Genomic DNA, 20,280 nt, shown 5'->3' on the forward strand with positions numbered 1-20,280 from the left:
ATTAGCATTTAGCCTCACCATATCAATATTCGCACACAGGATTTAGCATTTAGCCTCACCATATCAATATTCACACAAAGGACGTAGCATTAGCATTTAGCCTCACCATATCAATATTCACACATAGGACGTAGCATTAGCATTTAGCCTCACCATATCAATATTCACACATAGGACATAGCATTAGCATTTAGCCTCAGCATATCAATATTCATTTGGGGGCCTATATCATGTTACAGGGTCTATATCGTGTTACAGGGTCTATATCTATATCTAGCGGTAAGGTCTAGGGGTTAGGGTCCAGGGGGTAGGATCTAGGGGACTCACGAGAAGGTCGGCCTGGGCCTCCAGCTCGTTAGGGGTTAGGGTCTAGGGGTTAGGAGACTCACCAGAAGGTCTGCCTGGGCCTCCAGCTCGTTGGAAAACGACAGCAGATCCACCAGAGTTACACCTTTATTCACCTACACACACAGAGTCAGTGGTCAGGAGTTAGAGGTCAGGGGTCAAGGTTCAGTGGTTAGGGGTCAGGGTTTAGTGGTTAGGGGTCAGGGTTCAGGGGTCAGAGGTCAGGGTTTAGGGGTCAGGGTTTAGTGGTTAGGGGTCAGGGTTCAGTGGTCAGGAGTTAGAGGTCAGGGTTTAGGGGTCAGGGTTCAGTGGTTAGGGGTCAGGGTTTAGTGGTTAGGGGTCAGGGTTCAGGGGTCAGGGGTTAGAGGTCAGGGTTTAGTGATCAGGGTTTAGGGGTCAGGGTTTAGTGGTTAGGGGTCAGGGTTCAGTGGTCAGGGTTTAGTGATCAGGGTTTAGTGATCAGGGTTTAGTGGTTAGGGGTCAGGGTTCAGGGGTTAGAGGTCAGGGTTTAGTGATCAGGGTTTAGGGATCAGGGTTTAGTGGTTAGGGGTCAGGGTTCAGGGGTAGAGGTCGACGGATTATGATTTTTCAACGCCGATTCCAATTATTGGAGGACCAAAAAAGCTGATACCGATTAATAACAATTACAACAATACTGAATGAACACTTATTTTACTATAATACATCAATAAAAATCCATTTAGCCTCAAATAAATAATGAAACATGTTCAATTTGGTTTAAATAATGCAAAACAAAGTGTTGGAGAAGAAAGTAAAAGTGCAATATGTGCCATGTAAGAAAGCTAACGTTTCAGTTCCTTGCTCAGAACATGAGAACATATGAAAGCTGGTGGTTCCTTTTAAGATGAGTCTTCAATATTCCCAGGTAAGAAGTTTTAGGTTGTAGTTGTTATAGGAATTATAGAACTATTTCCCTCTATACCATTTGTATTTCATATACCTTTGACTATTGGATGTTCTTATAGGCACTATTAGTATTGGCAGTGTAACAGTATAGCTTCAGTCCCTCTCCTCGCCCCTACCTAGGCTCGAACCAGGAACACATCGACAACAGCCACCCTCAAAGCAGCGGCCCTTGCAGAGCAAGGGGAACAACTACCAGAAGGCTCAGAGCTAGTGACGTTTGAAACGCTATTAGCGCACACCCAGCTAACTAGCCAGCCATTTCACATCGGTTACACCAGCCATTAGGCTGATAGGCTTGAAGTCATAAACAGTGCAATGCTTGCGAAAAGCTGCTGGCAAAACGCACGAAAGTGCTGTTTGAATGAATGCTTAAATTAGTTCGCAATGAGCCAGGCTGCCCAAACTGTTGCATAACGTTATACCCTGACTCTGCGTGCAATGAACGCAAGAGAAGTGACACAATTTCACCTGGTTAATATTGCATGCTAAACTGAATTTCTTTTAGCTAAATATTGGACTAGTTAACTGTAAGGTTGCAAGATTGGATCCCCCGAGCTGACAATGTGAAAAGGTATAAATCTGTCGTTCTGCGTTCTGAACGAGGCACTGTTAAATGAAGGTATAAAAAATAAATAAAAAAATCGGCGCCCAAAAATACGGATTTCCGATTGTTATGAAAACTTGGACATTCCGATTAAACGGTCGACCTCTAGTTAGGGGTCAGGGTTCAGTGGTCAGGGTTCAAGGTTCAGTGGTCAGGGTTCAGTGGTCATGGGTTAGGGGTCAGGGTTTAGTGATCAGGGGTTAGGGTTCAGTGGTCATGGGTTCAGTGCTAGTGGGTTAGGGGTCAGGGTTTAGTGATCAGGGGTTAGAGGTCGAGGTTTAGTGGTCAGGGTTCAGTGGTCATGGGTTAGGGGTCAGGGTTTAGTGATCAGGGGTTAGGGGTCAGGGTTTAGTGATCAGGGGTCAGGGTTCAGTGGTCAGGGTTCAGTGGTCATGGGTTAGGGGTCAGGGTTTAGTGATCAGGGGTTAGAGGTCGGGGTTTAGTGGTCAGGGTTCAGTGGTCATGGGTTAGGGGTCAGGGTTTAGTGATCAGGGGTTAGGGGTCAGGGTTTAGTGGTCAGGGTTCAGCGGTTAGGGGTCAGCGTTAAGTGGTTAGAGGTCAGGGGTCATGGGTTAGGGTTCAGTGGTTAGGGTTCAGTGGTTACTGTTCAGGGTTCATGGGTTAAGGGTCATGGTTCAGTGGTTAGAGGTCAGGGGTAATGGGTTAAGGGTCATGGTTCCATGGCTAGAGGTCAGGGGTTATACCTCTGCTAGGTAAGCAGCATAGTTAATATCTCCTATCCCGGCGTTAGAGAAGGTTAGCAGGTTATCTCGTCCATCCTGCTCCAATAACACAATGCCCTGGAGGTCGATGCTCACGCTGTCAAACACCTTCACCAGGTCCTTGTTAAACTGACACACACACACACACACACACAGACACACACACACACACACAGACAGACACAGACACAGACACAGACACAAACACACACACACACACACACACACACACACACACACACACACACACACACAGACACAGACACAGACACAGACACACACACACACACACACACACACACACAGAGACACACACACACAGACACACACACACAGAGGCACAGAGACAGATACAAAAACACTTATGAATGGTAGGTTGTGTAACAGTTCACACACACGCTGCCCCCTCCCCCCCACACGCACACACACCCCCCCCCCCTCACACACACGCTTACCCCCCCCCCCCCCCACACAGACCCTGACATACCACGGTTGTTTTGAGGAAGGTGTTGATGTTGAACATTGTCTCCAGCTGCAGAGCATGGTACAGCCCGTTGTTATCATAGCAGTCTCTACACACACACACACACACACACACACAGACACACACACACACAGACACACACACACACCGTTGTTATCATAGCAGTCTCTATACACACACACACACACACACACACACACACACACAGACACCACACACACAGACACCACACACACACACGCACACGCGCACACAGTTTCAACATGATAAAATGATATGTGATGATGCTGAATCAACCTTAGAAGACTGATTGCAAAGAAGTCATGGCTGACCACGTTTCCATCCAACCGGGTGAATCACCTGACCCATGGTAAGAAGTCATGGCTGACCACGTTTCCATCCAGCCGGGTGAATCACCTGACCCATGGAAAGAAGTCATGGCTGACCACGTTTCCATCCAGCCGGGTGAATCACCTGACCCATGGAAAGAAGTCATGGCTGACCACGTTTCCATCCAGCCGGGTGAATCACCTGACCCATGGTAAGAAGTCATGGCTGACCACGTTTCCATCCAACCGGGTGAATCACCTGACCCATGGAAAGAAGTCATGGCTGTAATCCAAACTACTGTAAACCTATCTTCTGTAATCCAAACTACTGTAAACCTATCTTCTGTAATCCAAACTACTGTTAACCTAGCTTCTGTAAACTTAGGCTTACAGTAGTTTGGATTACAGTAACTAAGTTTACAGAAGATAGGTTTACAGTAGTTTGGATTACAGTAACTATCTTCTGTAATCCAAACTACTGTAAACCCAGCTACTGTAATCCAAACTACTGTAAACCTATATTCTGTAATCCAAACTACTGTAAACGTACCTTCTGTAGTCCAAACTACTGTAAACCTAGCTTCTGTAATCCAAACTACTGTAAACTTATCTTCTGTAATCCATACTACTGTAAACCTAGTTTCTGTAATCCAAACTACTGTAAACCTATCTTCTGTAATCCAAACTACTGTAAACCAATCTTCTGTAATCCAAACTACTGTAAACCTAGCTTCTGTAAACCTAGTTACTGTAATCCAAACTACTGTAAACCTAGCTTCTGTAAACCTAGCCTCTGTAAACCTAGCTTCTGTAATCCAAACTACTGTAAACCTAGCTACTGTAAACATAGCTTCTGTAATACAAACTACTGTAAACCTAGCTTCTGTAAACCTAGCTACTGTAAACCTAGCTACTGTAAACCTAGCTACTGTAATCCTAGCTACTGTAATCCTAGCTTCTGTAATCCTAGCTTCTGTAAACCTAGTTTCTGTAAACCTAGCTACTGTAAACCTAGCTACTGTAATCCTAGCTACTGTAAACCTAGCTACTGTAATCCTAACTACTGTAAACCTAGCTACTGTAAACCTAGCTACTGTAATCCTAGCTACTGTAAACCTAGCTACTGTAATCCTAGCTTCTGTAATCCTAGCTTCTGTAAACCTAGTTTCTGTAAACCTAGCTACTGTAAACCTAGCTACTGTAATCCTAGCTACTGTAAACCTAGCTACTGTAATCCTAACTACTGTAAACCTAGCTACTGTAAACCTAGCTACTGTAATCCTAGCTACTGTAAACCTAGCTACTGTAATCCTAGCTACTGTAATCCTAGCTTCTGTAATCCTAGCTTCTGTAAACCTAGTTTCTGTAAACCTAGCTACTGTAAACCTAGCTACTGTAATCCTAGCTACTGTAAACCTAGCTACTGTAATCCTAACTACTGTAAACCTAGCTACTGTAAACCTAGCTACTGTAATCCTAGCTACTGTAAACCTAGCTACTGTAATCCTAGCTACTGTAATCCTAGCTTCTGTAATCCTAGCTTCTGTAAACCTAGTTTCTGTAAACCTAGCTACTGTAAACCTAGCTACTGTAATCCTAGCTACTGTAAACCTAGCTACTGTAATCCTAACTACTGTAAACCTAGCTACTGTAATCCTAACTACTGTAAACCTAGCTACTGTAAACCTAGCTACTGTAATCCTAGCTACTGTAAACCTAGCTACTGTAAACCTAGCTACTGTAAAGGAATTTGGGGGAATTGGTGTGCTTTTCCAATCCAATGAGTATTTGGTTTATTTGACTGTGAATTCACGTAGTTAAACAACTAAATCAAACAGTCTGTGTCCAGTGATGTGAATGGTGTGTGTGTGTTGGTCTGTGTGCGTCTGCGTGCTAACGTGCATGTGTGTCTCACCGGTACATGCTTCCTACAGTCAGGTTGATGTTAGGGTTCTGGAACAGCATGCCAGGCAGGAAGTTCTTCTTGGCAGGATGGACCATGTAGGGAGTGTCTATGATCTACACACACACACACACATACGCACACACACACACACATGGACACACACACACACACACACACGTTAGGAAACTGGAGGACACAGTTCTGTAGTGTCTAGATACTGGAGGACACAGGGCTGTAGTGTCTAGATACTGGAGGACACAGGGCTGTAGTGTCTAGATACTGGAGGACACAGGGCTGTAGTGTCTAGATACTGGAGGACACAGGGCTGTAGTGTCTAGATACTGGAGGACACAGGGCTGTAGTGTCTAGATACTGGAGGACACAGGGCTGTAGTGTCTAGATACTGGAGGACACAGGGCTGTAGTGTCTAGATACTGGAGGACACAGGGCTGTAGAGTCTAGATACTGGAGGACACAGGGCTGTAGTGTCTAGATACTGGAGGACACAGGGCTGTAGTGTCTAGATACTGGAGGACACAGGGCTGTAGTGTCTAGATACTGGAGGACACAGGGCTGTAGTGTCTAGAATACTGAGGACACAAAGGGCTGTAGAGTCTAGATACTGGAGGACCACAGGGCTGTAGTGTCTAGATACTGGAGGGACACAGGGCTGTGTGTCTAGATACTGGAGGACACAGGGCTGTAGTGTCTAGATACTGGAGGACACAGGGCTGTAGTTGTCTAGATACTGGAGGACACAGGGCTGTAGTGTCTAGATACTGGAGGAACAGGGCTGTAGTGTCTAGATACTGGAGGACACAGGGCTGTAGTGTCCTAATACTGGAGGACACAGGGCTGTAGTGTCTAATACTGGAGGACACGGGCTGTAGTGTCTAGATACTGGAGGACACAGGGCTGTAGTGTCTAGATCTGGAGGAACATACAGGGCTGTAGTGTCTAGGTACTGGAGGAACACAGGGCTGTAGTGTCTATGATACTGGAGGACACAGGGCTGTTTAGTGTCTAGATACTGGAGGACACAGGGGCTGTAGTGTCTAGATACTGGAGGACACAGGGCTGTAGTGTCTAGGTACTGGAGGACACAGGGCTTGTAGTGTCTAGATACTGGAGGACACAGGGCTGTAGTGTCTAGATACTGGAGGACACAGGGCTGTAGTGTCTAGATACTGGAGGACACAGGGCTGTAGTGTCTAGATACTGGAGGACACAGGGCTGTAGTGTCTAGATACTGGAGGACACAGGGCTGTAGTGTCTAGATACTGGAGGACACAGGGCTGTAGTGTCTAGATACTGGAGGACACAGGGCTGTAGTGTCTAGGTACTGGGTGAGGGAGGGAGACGGTGAGAGAGAGCGTGAGAGAGAGGGTGAGCGAGGGGGTGAGAGGGTGAGAGATGAGGTGAGGGTGAGAGAGGGTAGAGGGTGAGAGAGAGGGAGGGGAGAGGGTGAGAGAGGGGGGGAGAGGGTGAGAGAGGATGAGAGAGAGGGGGGAGAGGGTGAGAGAGAGGAGGGAGAGGGTGAGAGAGAAGGGGGAGAGAGTGAGAGAGGGTGAGAGAGGGAGGTCAGAGGGTGAGAGAGGGAGGAGGAGAGGGTGAGAGAGGGAGGTCAGAGGGTGAGAGAGGGAGGAGGAGAGGGTGAGAGAGGGAGGAGGAGAGGGTGAGAGAGGGAGGTCAGAGGGTGAGAGAGGGAGGAGGAGAGGGTGAGAGAGGGAGGAGGAGAGGGTGAGAGAGGGAGGTCAGAGGGTGAGAGAGGGAGGTCAGAGGGTGAGAGAGGGAGGAGAGAGGGTGAGAGAGGGAGGGGAGAGGGGGAGAGAAGGTGTGTACCTTGAACAGTTGTCTGTTAGCAAGCGGTTCACAGAACAGCTTCTCAATGTTGCCCCCGACAACAAACCCTGCTGATACCATCCCCATCAATACCCAGGCAAAGATGAAGCTGAACCCTACACCTCTGAGATGAAGAGGAGAGAGACAGTGAGAGACAGTGAGAGAGACAGAGAGGATCGAGAGACAGACCGACAGACCGACAGATAGACAGACACAGCCAGAGAGAGAGAGAGGGACATATATATATAGAGAGAGACAAAGAGAGAGACAGAGAGAGACAGAGACAGAGAGACATATATATATATATATAGAGAGAGAGAGAGACAAAGCCCTTGAATTGAATTGAATTGAGAGAGAGAGAGAGACAGAGAGACAGAGAGAGAGAGAGAGAGAGAGAGACAGAGAGAGACAGAGAGAGACAGAGAGAGAGACAGACAGAGACAGAGAGAGACAGACAGTGAGAGAGACAGAGAGACAGAGACAGACAGAGACAGAGACAGAGAGAGACAGAGACAGAGAGAGACAGAGACAGACAGAGAGAGACAAGTGTGATATTATGGATGCTGCCAGGATATTGTCATGGTTACTCACGCCATTAGCAGGTTGCCTCCGGTGTTTGATAGGCAGCCGCGGGTGGTGGGCGTGGCCTGTTTGTCGTAGCCACACGTTCCACACAACAGACCCAGGAAGTTAAAGGTCAAAACCAGAACCACTGAACACAGGACGGCCACACAGCCTATCCACCTGTAATAAACACTGTTATATACATCACCGAACACAGCACAGACCTGTAGAAGTCCATCTAACCACACAGACCTGTAGAAGTCCATCTAAACACACAGACCTGTAGAAGTCCATCTAAACACACAGACCTGTAGAAGTCCATCTAATCACACAGACCTGTAGAAGTCCATCTAAACACACAGACCTGTAGAAGTCCATCTAACCACACAGACCTGTAGAAGTCCATCTAAACACACAGACCTGTAGAAGTCCATCTAAACACACAGCCCTGTAGAAGTCCATCTAACCACACAGACCTGTAGAAGTCCATCTAAACACACAGACCTGTAGAAGTCCATCTAAACACACAGACCTGTAGAAGTCCATCTAAACACACAGACCTGTAGAAGTCCATCTAAACACACAGACCTGTAGAAGTCCATCTAAACACACAGACCTGTAGAAGTCCATCTAACCACACAGACCTGTAGAAGTCCATCTAAACACACAGACCTGTAGAAGTCCATCTAAACACACAGCCCTGTAGAAGTCCATCTAACCACACAGACCTGTAGAAGTCCATCTGTATTAAACACACAGACCTGTAGAAGTCCATCTGTATTAAACACACAGACCTGTAGAAGTCCATCTAACCACACAGACCTGTAGAAGTCCATCTAATCACACAGACCTGTAGAAGTCCATCTAAACACACAGACCTGTAGAAGTCCATCTAATCACACAGACCTGTAGAAGTCCATCTGTATTAAACACACAGACCTGTAGAAGTCCATCTAACCACACAGACCTGTAGAAGTCCATCTAATCACACAGACCTGTAGAAGTCCATCTAATCACACAGACCTGTAGAAGTCCATCTGTATTAAACACACAGACTTGTAGAAGTCCATCTAACCACACAGACCTGTAGAAGTCCATCTAATCACACAGACCTGTAGAAGTCCATCTAATCACACAGACCTGTAGAAGTCCATCTAATCACACAGACCTGTAGAAGTCCATCTAATCACACAGACCTGTAGAAGTCCATCTAAACACACAGACCTGTAGAAGTCCATCTAATCACACAGACCTGTAGAAGTCCATCTGTATTAAACACACAGACCTGTAGAAGTCCATCTAACCACACAGACCTGTAGAAGTCCATCTAATCACACAGACCTGTAGAAGTCCATCTAAACACACAGACCTGTAGAAGTCCATCTAATCACACAGACCTGTAGAAGTCCATCTGTATTAATCACACAGACCTGTAGAAGTCCATCTGTATTAAACACACAGACCTGTAGAAGTCCATCTGTATTAAACACACAGACCTGTAGAAGTCCATCTAATCACACAGACCTGTAGAAGTCCATCTGTATTAATCACACAGACCTGTAGAAGTCCATCTGTATTAAACACACAGACCTGTAGAAGTCCATCTAACCGCACAGACCTGTAGAAGTCCATCTAACCACACAGACCTGTAGAAGTCCATCTCAACACACAGACCTGTAGAAGTCCATCTAAACACACAGACCTGTAGAAGTCCATCTAACCACACAGACCTGTAGAAGTCCATCTAACCACACAGACCTGTAGAAGTCCATCTAAACACACAGACCTGTAGAAGTCCATCTAACCACACAGACCTGTAGAAGTCCATCTAAACACACAGCCCTGTAGAAGTCCATCTAATCACACAGACCTATAGAAGTCCATCTAAACACACAGACCTGTAGAAGTCCATCTAACCACACAGACCTGTAGAAGTCCATCTAACCACACAGACCTGTAAGAGTCCATCTAAACACACAGACCTGTAGAAGTCCATCTAACCACACAGACCTGTAGAAGTCCATCTAAACACACAGACCTGTAGAAATGCATCTGTATTAAACACACAGACCTGTAGAAGTCCATCTAACCACACAGACCTGTAGAAGTCCAGCTGGTCTATCTGAGGGTAGTAGGCCTCCATGTTCTTCTGGCCCTGACTCAGGAAGATGGTGAAGTTGGCCAGAGATGCTTCCACTGGGAACATCTTAGAGAAACCTATAATCTCTACTCCTATTTTATCCAGCATGGCCTTCACTCCTAGACAGAGGAGAGGAGAGGTTAGAGAGGAGAGGAGGAGAGAGGAGAGGAGAGGAGAGGAGAGGAGAGGAGAGGAGAGGAGAGGAGAGGAGAGGAGAGGAGAGGAGAGGAGAGGAGAGGAGAGGAGAGGAGATGGGGGGGGTAGAAGAGGAGAGGAGAGGAGAAAGGAGAGGAGAGGTGGGGGTAGAAAAGGAGTTGAGAGGGTAGGAGAGGAGAGGAGAGGAGAGGAGAGGAGAGGAGAGGAGAGGAGAGGAGAGGAGAGGAGAGGAGAGGAGAGGAGAGGAGAGGAGAGGAGAGGAGAGGAGAGGAGAGGAGAGGAGAGGGTAGAAGAGGAGAGGAGGAGGTTGGAGAGGAGGAGGTTGGAGAGGAGAGAGAGAGAGAGAGAGAGAGAGAGAGAGAGAGAGAGAGAGAGAGAGAGAGAGAGAGAGAGAGAGAGAGACAGACAGACAGACAGACAGACAGACAGACAGACAGACAGACAGACAGACAGACAGACAGACAGACAGACAGACTTACTAGGCAGAGCTGTAGTGTAGAGGAGAAGGTTTCCCACAAACGCAGCGCAGGATGGAGAAGAGATGATGAGGATGATGACCAAACACAACACACACACACACACACACACAGCGTACCTGCTACTACATTCTTAGTCTGCTGTTGGACCAGTCTGGGGGTGTCATTGAAGGATGAATAACCCTGAAGAGGATAGGAGATGAGGGGAGAGAAGGAGAGGAGGGGAGAGAAGGAGAGGAGAGGATAGAGGAGGGGAGAGAAGGAGAGGAGAGGAGAGAGGAAGGGAGAGAAGGAGAGGAGAGGATAGAGGAGGGGAGAGAAGGAGAGGAGAGAGGAGGGGAGAGAAGGAGAGGATGGAGAGGAGAGGAGAAAGGAGAGAAGAGATGAGAGGTTGGAGAGGAGAGAGAATAGGATAGAAAATCTTTAGATAATATGATACATTATCCAACCTGACACACGGCAGTGCATTGCTCAGGGGCAGAGAGGCTGTAGGGGGGATGTGATACATTATCCAACCTGACACACAGCAGTGCATTGCTCAGGGGCAGAGAGGCTGTAGGGGGGATGTGATACATTATCCAACCTGACACACAGCAGTGCATTGCTCAGGGGCAGAGCAGCTGTAGGGGGGATGTGATACATTATCCAACCTGACACACAGCAGTGCATTGCTCAGGGGCAGAGCAGCTGTAGGGGGGATGTGATACATTATCCAACCTGACACACAGCAGTGCATTGCTCAGGGGCAGAGCAGCTGGAGGGGGGATGTGATACATTATCCAACCTGACACACAGCAGTGCATTGCTCAGGGGCAGAGCAGCTGGAGGGGGGATATGATACATTGCAACCCTCCATTTACCAGTCAGTGAGACCTGGGAATCAAACCGACAACCCCGTGGTTACTGCCCCCACCCCCACAGCCTACAGATATAGGATGAGATGGAGAGAGCAGAATGGTACCTTCTGTAAAATGTTGCTGAGGTCTGTCTTCAGGACAATCTCTAAACTGGCCAACTGGGGACTGACGTCTGGTAACTAGAGAGAGAGGGGATGGAGAGAAAGAGAGAGAGAAAGACAGAGAGAGAGAGAGAGAGAGAGAAAGACAGAGAGAAAGACAGAGCAAGAGAGAGAGAGAGAGAGAGAGAGGGAGAGAGAGAGAGAGAGAGAAAGACAGAGAAAGACAGAGAGAGAGACAGAGAGAGAAAGACAGAGAGAGAGAGAGAGAGAGAGAGAGAGAAAGACAGAGCAAGAGAGAGAGAGAGAGAGAGAGAGAGAGAGAGAGAGATGGATGGATGGATGGATGGATAGATGGATGGAGAGATAAACAAAAGATAATTACTTGACACATTAGAAAGAATTAACAAAAAAACTGAGCAAACTAGAATGCTATTTGTCCCTAAACAGAGAGTACACAGTGGCAGAATACCTGACCACTGTGACTGACCCAAAATTAAGGAAAGCTTTGACTATGTACAGCATAGCCATGCTATTGAGAAAGGCCGCTGCAGGCAGACCTGGCTCTCAAGAGAAGAGAGGCTGTGCTCACTGCCCACAAAATGAGGTGGAAACTGAGCTGTTATTTCCCCTTTTGTAACTTAACTATTTGCACATCGTTACAACACTGTATGTAGACATAAAATGACATTTGAAATGTCTTTATTCTTTTGGAGATTTTGTGAGTGTAATGTTTACTGTTCATTTCATTTTTGTTTATTATCTTCACTTGCTTTGGCAATGTTCACATATGTTCCTATGTTTCCTATGTTTCCTATGTTTCCTATGTTTCCTATGTTTCCTATGTTTCCTATGTTCCTATGTTTCATATGTTTCCTATGTTTCCTATGTTTCCTATGTTTCATATGTTTCCTATGTTTCCTATGTTTCATATGTTTCCTATGTTTCCTATGTTTCCTATGTTTCCTATGTTCCTATGTTCCTATGTTTCATATGTTTCCTATGTTTCCTATGTTTCCTATGTTTCCTATGTTTCCTATGTTTCCTATGCCAATAATGACCTTACATTCAATTTGAGAGAGAATAAATAATTCAAGTACACCAAGGAAATATGTACATTGTTGCAAATTGAAATTGTAGCACATGTTTAGTGTTTAGCATGTTTAGTATGTTTAGTATTTAGCATGTTTAATGTTTAGCATGTTTAGTATGTTTAGTATTTAGCATGTTTAGTATGTTTAGTATTTAGCATGTTTAGTGTTTAGCATGTTTAGTATGTTTAGTATGTTTAGTATGTTTAGTATTTAGCATGTTTAGCATGTTTAGTATTTAGCATGTTTAGTATTTAGCATGTTTAGTGTTTAGCATGTGTAGTATGTTTAGTATGTTTAGTATGTTTAATATTTAGCATGTTTTGTATGTTTAGTATTTAGCATGTTTAGTATTTAGCATGTTCAGTGTTTAGCATGTTTAGTGTTTAGTATGTTTAGTATTTAGCATGTTTAGTGTTTAGCATGTTTAGTATTTGGCATGTTTAGTGTTTAGCATGTTTAGTATGTTTAGTATTTAGCATGTTCAGTGTTTAGCATGTCTAGTGTTTAGTGTTTAGCATGTTTAATGTTTAGCATGTTTAGTGTTTAGCATGTTTAATGTTTAGCATGTTTAGGGTTTTGCATGTTTAGTGTTTAGCATGTTTAGGGTTTTGCATGTTTAGTGTTTAGCATGTTTAGCATGTTTAGTGTCTAGCATGTTTAGTGTTTAGTATGTTTAGTATTTAGCATGTTTAGTGTTTAGCATGTTTAATGTTTAGCATGTTTAATGTTTCGCATGTTTAGTGTTTAGCATGTTTAGTATGTTTAGTATTTAGCATGTTTAGTGTTTAGCATGTTTAGTGTAATGCGGATGTTGTAGCAGGTGTGTACGTACCCCAGAGAAGTTGCTGTTGATTCCCAGCTGTGGAAGTGTAATGTGGATGTTGTAGCAGGTGTATACGTACCCCAGAGAAGTTGCTGTTGATTCCCAGCTGTGGGAGTGTAATGCGGATGTTGTAGCAGGTGTGTACGTACCCAGAGAAGTTGCTGTTGATTCCCAGCTGTGGGAGTGTAATGCGGATGTTGTAGCAGGTGTTTACGTACCCCAGAGAAGTTGCTGTTGATTCCCAGCTGTGGGATTGTAATGTGGATGTTGTAGCAGGTGTGTACGTACCCCAGAGAAGTTGCTGTTGATTCCCAGCTGTGGGAGTGTAATCTGGATGTTGTAGCAGGTGTATACGTACCCCAGAGAAGTTGCTGTTGATTCCCAGCTGTGTAAGTGTAATGTGTATGTTGTAGCAGGTGTGTACGTACCCCAGAGAAGTTGCTGTTGATTCCCAGCTGTGGGAGTGTAATGCGGATGTTGTTGCAGGTGTGTATGTACCCCAGAGAAGTTGCTGTTGATTCCCAGGTGTGGGAGTGTAATGTGGATGTTGTAGCAGGTGTGTACGTACCCCAGAGAAGTTGCTGTTGATTCCCAGCTGTGGGAGTGTAATGCGGATGTTGTTGCAAGTGCGTGACACAGCTCCGTTAGTGCAGGCCGGATCAGACAGGGTGTTGGACAGGGAGGTCCGTTCATACGTCAGACGGAGCGCCAGACGAGACGTTCCCTCATGAAGAACATCCAACGAAGAACTAACACTCTCCAACGCCTCCTTAGACTCACGCAGAGCTACGGAGGACAGGGGGAGAGGAGAGGAGGGGGTAGAAGAGGAGAGGAGAAAGGAGAGGAGAGGAGCGGAGAGGAGAGGAGAGGAGGTCGTGTGAGGTGAGGGCATGACACACCACTGATCTAATACTGACACCACTGACTGGAGGTCAGTTCTCATCCTGACACCACTGACTGGAGGTCAGTTCTCATCCTGACACCACTGACTGGAGATCAGTTCTCTTCCTGACACCACTGACTGGAGGTCAGTTCTCATCCTGACACCACTGACTGGAGATCAGTTATCTTCCTGACACCACTGACTGGAGGTCAGTTCTCATCCCGACACCACTGACTGGAGGTCAGTTCTCATCCTGACACCACTGATTGGAGGTCAGTTCTCATCCTGACACCACTGACTGGAGGTCAGTTCTAACACTGACACCACTGACTGGAGGTCAGTTCTCATCCTGACACCACTGACTGGAGGTCAGTTCTAATACTGACACCACTAGCTACCAGTCTGAGAGGTTAAAAAACACTTCTATTATGGTGTTACCTTTAACGGCGTTCTCCACTTTGCCTTGGAAACAGAAGAACACAGAGACAGACGTCAACATGACAGAAGAACTAAGACAACGTGTTATAACTGTTGTAGCAGTAACGAGGTATTATAATGTTGTAGCAGTAACGAGGTATTATAATGTTGTAGCAGTAACAAGGTATTATAATGTTGTAGCAGTAACGAGGTATTATAATGTTGTAGCAGTAACAAGGTATTATAATGTTGTAGCAGTAACAAGGTATTATAATGTTATAATGTTGTAGCAGTAACAAGGTATTATAATGTTGTAGCAGTAACGAGGTATTATAATGTTGTAGCAGTAACAAGGTATTATAATGTTGTAGCAGTAACAAGGTATTATAATGTTGTAGCAGTAACGAGGTATTATAATGTTATAATGTTGTAGCAGTAACGAGGTATTATAATGTTATAATGTTGTAGCAGTAACAAGGTATTATAATGTTGTAGCAGTAACAAGGTATTATAATGTTGTAGCAGTAACGAGGTATTATAATGTTGTAGCAGTAACAAGGTATTATAATGTTGTAGCAGTAACAGGGTATTATAATGTTGTAGCAGTAACGAGGTATTATAATGTTGTAGCAGTAACAAGGTATTATAATGTTGTAGCAGTAACAAGGTATTATAATGTTATAATGTTGTAGCAGTAACAAGGTATTATAATGTTGTAGCAGTAACGAGGTATTATAATGTTGTAGCAGTAACAAGGTGTTATAATGTTGTAGCAGTAACAAGGTATTATAATGTTGTAGCAGTAACGAGGTATTATAATGTTATAATGTTGTAGCAGTAACGAGGTATTATAATGTTATAATGTTGTAGCAGTAACAAGGTATTATAATGTTGTAGCAGTAACAAGGTATTATAATGTTGTAGCAGTAACAAGGTGTTATAATGTTGTAGCAGTAACAAGGTATTATAATGTTGTAGCAGTAACGAGGTATTATAATGTTATAATGTTGTAGCAGTAACAAGGTGTTATAATGTTGTAGCAGTAACAAGGTATTATAATGTTGTAGCAGTAACAAGGTATTATAATGTTGTAGCAGTAACAAGGTATTATAATGTTGTAGCAGTAACGAGGTATTATAATGTTATAATGTTGTAGCAGTAACAAGGTATTATAATGTTATAATGTTGTAGCAGTAACGAGGTATTATAATGTTATAATGTTGTAGCAGTAACAAGGTATTATAATGTTGTAGCAGTAACAAGGTATTATAATGTTGTAGCAGTAACAAGGTGTTATAATGTTGTAGCAGTAACAAGGTATTATAATGTTGTAGCAGTAACAAGGTATTATAATGTTGTAGCAGTAACAAGCTATTATAATGTTATAATGTTGTAGCAGTAACAAGGTATTATAATGTTATAATGTTGTAGCAGTAACAAGGTATTATAATGTTGTAGCAGTAACAAGGTATTATAATGTTGTAGCAGTAACAAGGTATTATAATGTTGTAGCAGTAACAAGGTATTATAATGTTATAATGTTGTAGCAGTAACAAGGTATTATAATGTTGTAGCAGTAACAAGGTATTATAATGTTGTAGCAGTAACAAGGTATTATAATGTTGTAGCAGTAACAAGGTATTATAATGTTGTAGCAGTAACAAGCTATTATAATGTTATAATGTTGTAGCAGTAACAAGGTATTATAATGTTGTAGCAGTAACGAGGTATTATAATGTTGTAGCAGTAACAAGGTATTATAATGTTGTAGCAGTAACAAGCTATTATAATGTTATAATGTTGTAGCAGTAACAAGGTATTATAATGTTGTAGCAGTAACAAGGTATTATAATGTTGTAGCAGTAACAAGGTATTATAATGTTGTAGCAGTAACGAGGTATTATAATGTTATAATGTTGTAGCAGTAACAAGCTATTATAATGTTATAATGTTGTAGCAGTAACGAGGTATTATAATGTTGTAGCAGTAACAAGGTATTATAATGTTGTAGCAGTAACGAGGTATTATAATGTTATAATGTTGTATCAGTAACGAGGTATTATAATGTATAATGTTGTAGCAGTAACAAGGTATTATAATGTTGTAGCAGTAACAAGGTATTATAATGTTGTAGCAGTAACAAGGTGTTATAATGTTGTAGCAGTAACAAGGTATTATAATGTTGTAGCAGTAACGAGGTATTATAATGTTGTAGCAGTAACGAGGTATTATAATGTTGTAGCAGTAACGAGGTATTATATGTTATAATGTTGTAGCAGTAACGAGGTATTATAATGTTGTAGCAGTAACAAGGTATTATAATGTTGTAGCAGTAACAAGGTGTTATAATGTTGTAGCAGTAACAAGGTATTATAATGTTGTAGCAGTAACGAGGTATTATAATGTTATAATGTTGTAGCAGTAACAAGGTATTATAATGTTGTAGCAGTAACAAGGTATTATAATGTTATAATGTTGTAGCAGTAACGAGGTATTATAATGTTATAATGTTGTAGCAGTAACAAGGTATTATAATGTTGTAGCAGTAACAAGGTATTATAATGTTGTAGCAGTAACAAGGTGTTATAATGTTGTAGCAGTAACGAGGTATTATAATGTTATAATGTTGTAGCAGTAACAAGGTATTATAATGTTGTAGCAGTACAAGGTATTATAATGTTATAATGTTGTAGCAGTAACAAGGTATTATAATGTTATAATGTTGTAGCAGTAACAAGGTATTATAATGTTGTAGCAGTAACAAGGTATTATAATGTTATAATGTTGTAGCAGTAACGAGGTATTATAATGTTATAATGTTATAGCAGTAACGAGGTATTATAATGTTATAGCAGTAACAAGGTATTATAATGTTGTAGCAGTAACAAGGTATTATAATGTTATAGCAGTAACAAGGTATTATAATGTTGTAGCAGTAACAAGGTATTATAATGTTATAATGTTGTAGCAGTAACAAGGTATTATAATGTTGTAGCAGTAACAAGGTATTATAATGTTGTAGCAGTAACGAGGTATTATAATGTTGTAGCAGTAACAAGGTATTATGTTGTAGCAGTAACAAGGTATTATAATGTTATAATGTTGTAGCAGTAACAAGGTATTATAATGTTATAATGTTGTAGCAGTAACAAGCTATTATAATGTTATAATGTTGTAGCAGTAACGAGGTATTATAATGTTGTAGCAGTAACGAGGTATTATAATGTTGTAGCAGTAACAAGGTATTATAATGTTGTAGCAGTAACGAGGTATTATAATGTTATAATGTTGTAGCAGTAACAAGGTATTATAATGTTGTAGCAGTAACAAGGTATTATAATGTTGTAGCAGTAACAAGGTATTATAATGTTGTAGCAGTAACGAGGTATTATAATGTTGTAGCAGTAACAAGGTATTATAATGTTGTAGCAGTAACAAGGTATTATAATGTTGTAGCAGTAACAAGCTATTATAATGTTATAATGTTGTAGCAGTAACGAGGTATTATAATGTTGTAGCAGTAACGAGGTATTATAATGTTGTAGCAGTAACAAGGTATTATAATGTTGTAGCAGTAACAAGGTATTATAATGTTGTAGCAGTAACAAGCTATTATAATGTTATAATGTTGTAGCAGTAACAAGGTATTATAATGTTGTAGCAGTAACAAGGTATTATAATGTTGTAGCAGTAACAAGGTATTATAATGTTGTAGCAGTAACAAGGTATTATAATGTTATAATGTTATAGCAGTAACAAGGTATTATAATGTTGTAGCAGTAACAAGGTATTATAATGTTGTAGCAGTAACAAGGTATTATAATGTTGTAGCAGTAACAAGGTATTATAATGTTATAATGTTGTAGCAGTAACAAGGTATTATAATGTTGTAATGTTGTAGCAGTAACGAGGTATTATAATGTTATAGCAGTAACAAGGTATTATAATGTTGTAGCAGTAACAAGGTATTATAATGTTGTAGCAGTAACAAGGTATTATAATGTTGTAGCAGTAACAAGGTATTATAATGTTGTAGCAGTAACGAGGTATTATAATGTTGTAGCAGTAACGAGGTATTATAATGTTGTAGCAGTAACAAGGTATTATAATGTTGTAGCAGTAACAAGGTATTATAATGTTATAATGTTATAGCAGTAACAAGGTATTATAATGTTATAATGTTGTAGCAGTAACGAGGTATTATAATGTTATAATGTTGTAGCAGTAACAAGGTATTATAATGTTGTAGCAGTAACAAGGTGTTATAATGTTGTAGCAGTAACGAGGTATTATAATGTTATAATGTTGTAGCAGTAACAAGGTATTATAATGTTGTAGCAGTAACAAGGTATTATAATGTTATAATGTTGTAGCAGTAACGAGGTATTATAATGTTATAATGTTGTAGCAGTAACAAGGTATTATAATGTTATAATGTTGTAGCAGTAACAAGGTATTATAATGTTGTAGCAGTAACAAGGTATTATAATGTTGTAGCAGTAACAAGGTATTATAATGTTGTAGCAGTAACGAGGTATTATAATGTTGTAGCAGTAACAAGGTATTATAATGTTGTAGCAGTAACGAGGTATTATAATGTTATAATGTTGTAGCAGTAACAAGGTTTATAATGTTGTAGCAGTAACAAGGTATTATAATGTTGTAGCAGTAACAAGGTATTATAATGTTATAATGTTGTAGCAGTAACAAGCTATTATAATGTTATAATGTTGTAGCAGTAACAAGCTATTATAATGTTGTAGCAGTAACAAGGTATTATAATGTTGTAGCAGTAACAAGGTATTATAATGTTATAATGTTGTAGCAGTAACAAGCTATTATAATGTTGTAGCAGTAACAAGGTATTATAATGTTGTAGCAGTAACAAGGTATTATAATGTTGTAGCAGTAACAAGGTATTATAATGTTGTAGCAGTAACAAGGTATTATAATGCTATAATGTTGTAGCTGTAGCGATGCATTTTCATGCCATCTCTGACCATGTAGTGGGTGTTAAAGGTATTAATAATTTGTTATGAAGGTGATACGGAGTGTTATAAGGGTGTTATAATGTGTTATAAATCTGTTTAGGGTGTTATAATGTGTTATAAATCTGTTTAGGGTGTTATAAGGTGTTATAAGGTGTTTGTGTTATAAATCTGTTTAGGGTGTTATAATGTGTTATAAATCTGTTTAGGGTGTTATAAGGTGTTATAAGGTGTTTGTGTTATAAATCTGTTTAGGGTGTTATAATGTGTTATAAATCTGTTTAGGGTGTTATAATGTGTTATAAATCTGTTTAGGGTGTTATAAGGTGTTTGTGTTATAAATCTGTTAAGGGTGTTATAAGGTGTTTGTGTTATAAATCTGTTTAGGGTGTTATAATGTGTTACAAATCTGATTAGGGTGTTATAAGGAGTTTGTGTTATAAATCTGTTTAGGGTGTTATAATGTGTTACAAATCTGTTTATGGTGTTATAAGGAGTTTGTGTTATAAATCTGTTTAGGGTGTTATAAGGTGTTGTTTGTGTTATAAAGGTGCTATAATGTGTTACAAATCTGTTTAGGGTGTTATAAGGTGTGTGTGTTATAAATATGTTTAGGGTGTTATAA

General features: G+C 41.5%; 1 protein-coding gene across 3 annotated transcripts in view; it reads right to left on the reverse strand.

Moving 5' to 3' along the window:
- The window catches only part of LOC116352823 (prominin-1-A), a 54,104-nt gene that overhangs the window by 15,890 nt on the left and 17,934 nt on the right, over positions 1-20,280 (reverse strand). For all 3 annotated transcript variants that reach the window (XM_031821510.1, XM_031821509.1, XM_031821511.1), the window contains exons 8-19: positions 14,689-14,712; positions 13,936-14,153; positions 11,457-11,531; positions 10,615-10,678; positions 10,499-10,507; positions 9,823-9,982; positions 7,751-7,903; positions 7,160-7,283; positions 5,327-5,430; positions 3,086-3,170; positions 2,581-2,727; positions 390-461 (exon numbers count right to left, since the gene is read on the reverse strand). In XM_031821510.1, the coding sequence (XP_031677370.1) occupies positions 390-461; positions 2,581-2,727; positions 3,086-3,170; positions 5,327-5,430; positions 7,160-7,283; positions 7,751-7,903; positions 9,823-9,982; positions 10,499-10,507; positions 10,615-10,678; positions 11,457-11,531; positions 13,936-14,153; positions 14,689-14,712 (1,235 nt within the window). The remainder of the gene's footprint in view (positions 1-389; positions 462-2,580; positions 2,728-3,085; positions 3,171-5,326; positions 5,431-7,159; positions 7,284-7,750; positions 7,904-9,822; positions 9,983-10,498; positions 10,508-10,614; positions 10,679-11,456; positions 11,532-13,935; positions 14,154-14,688; positions 14,713-20,280) is intronic.

This window comes from Oncorhynchus kisutch, unplaced genomic scaffold, assembly GCF_002021735.2.
Source record: "Oncorhynchus kisutch isolate 150728-3 unplaced genomic scaffold, Okis_V2 scaffold3982, whole genome shotgun sequence".
Lineage (NCBI taxonomy): Eukaryota > Metazoa > Chordata > Actinopteri > Salmoniformes > Salmonidae > Oncorhynchus > Oncorhynchus kisutch.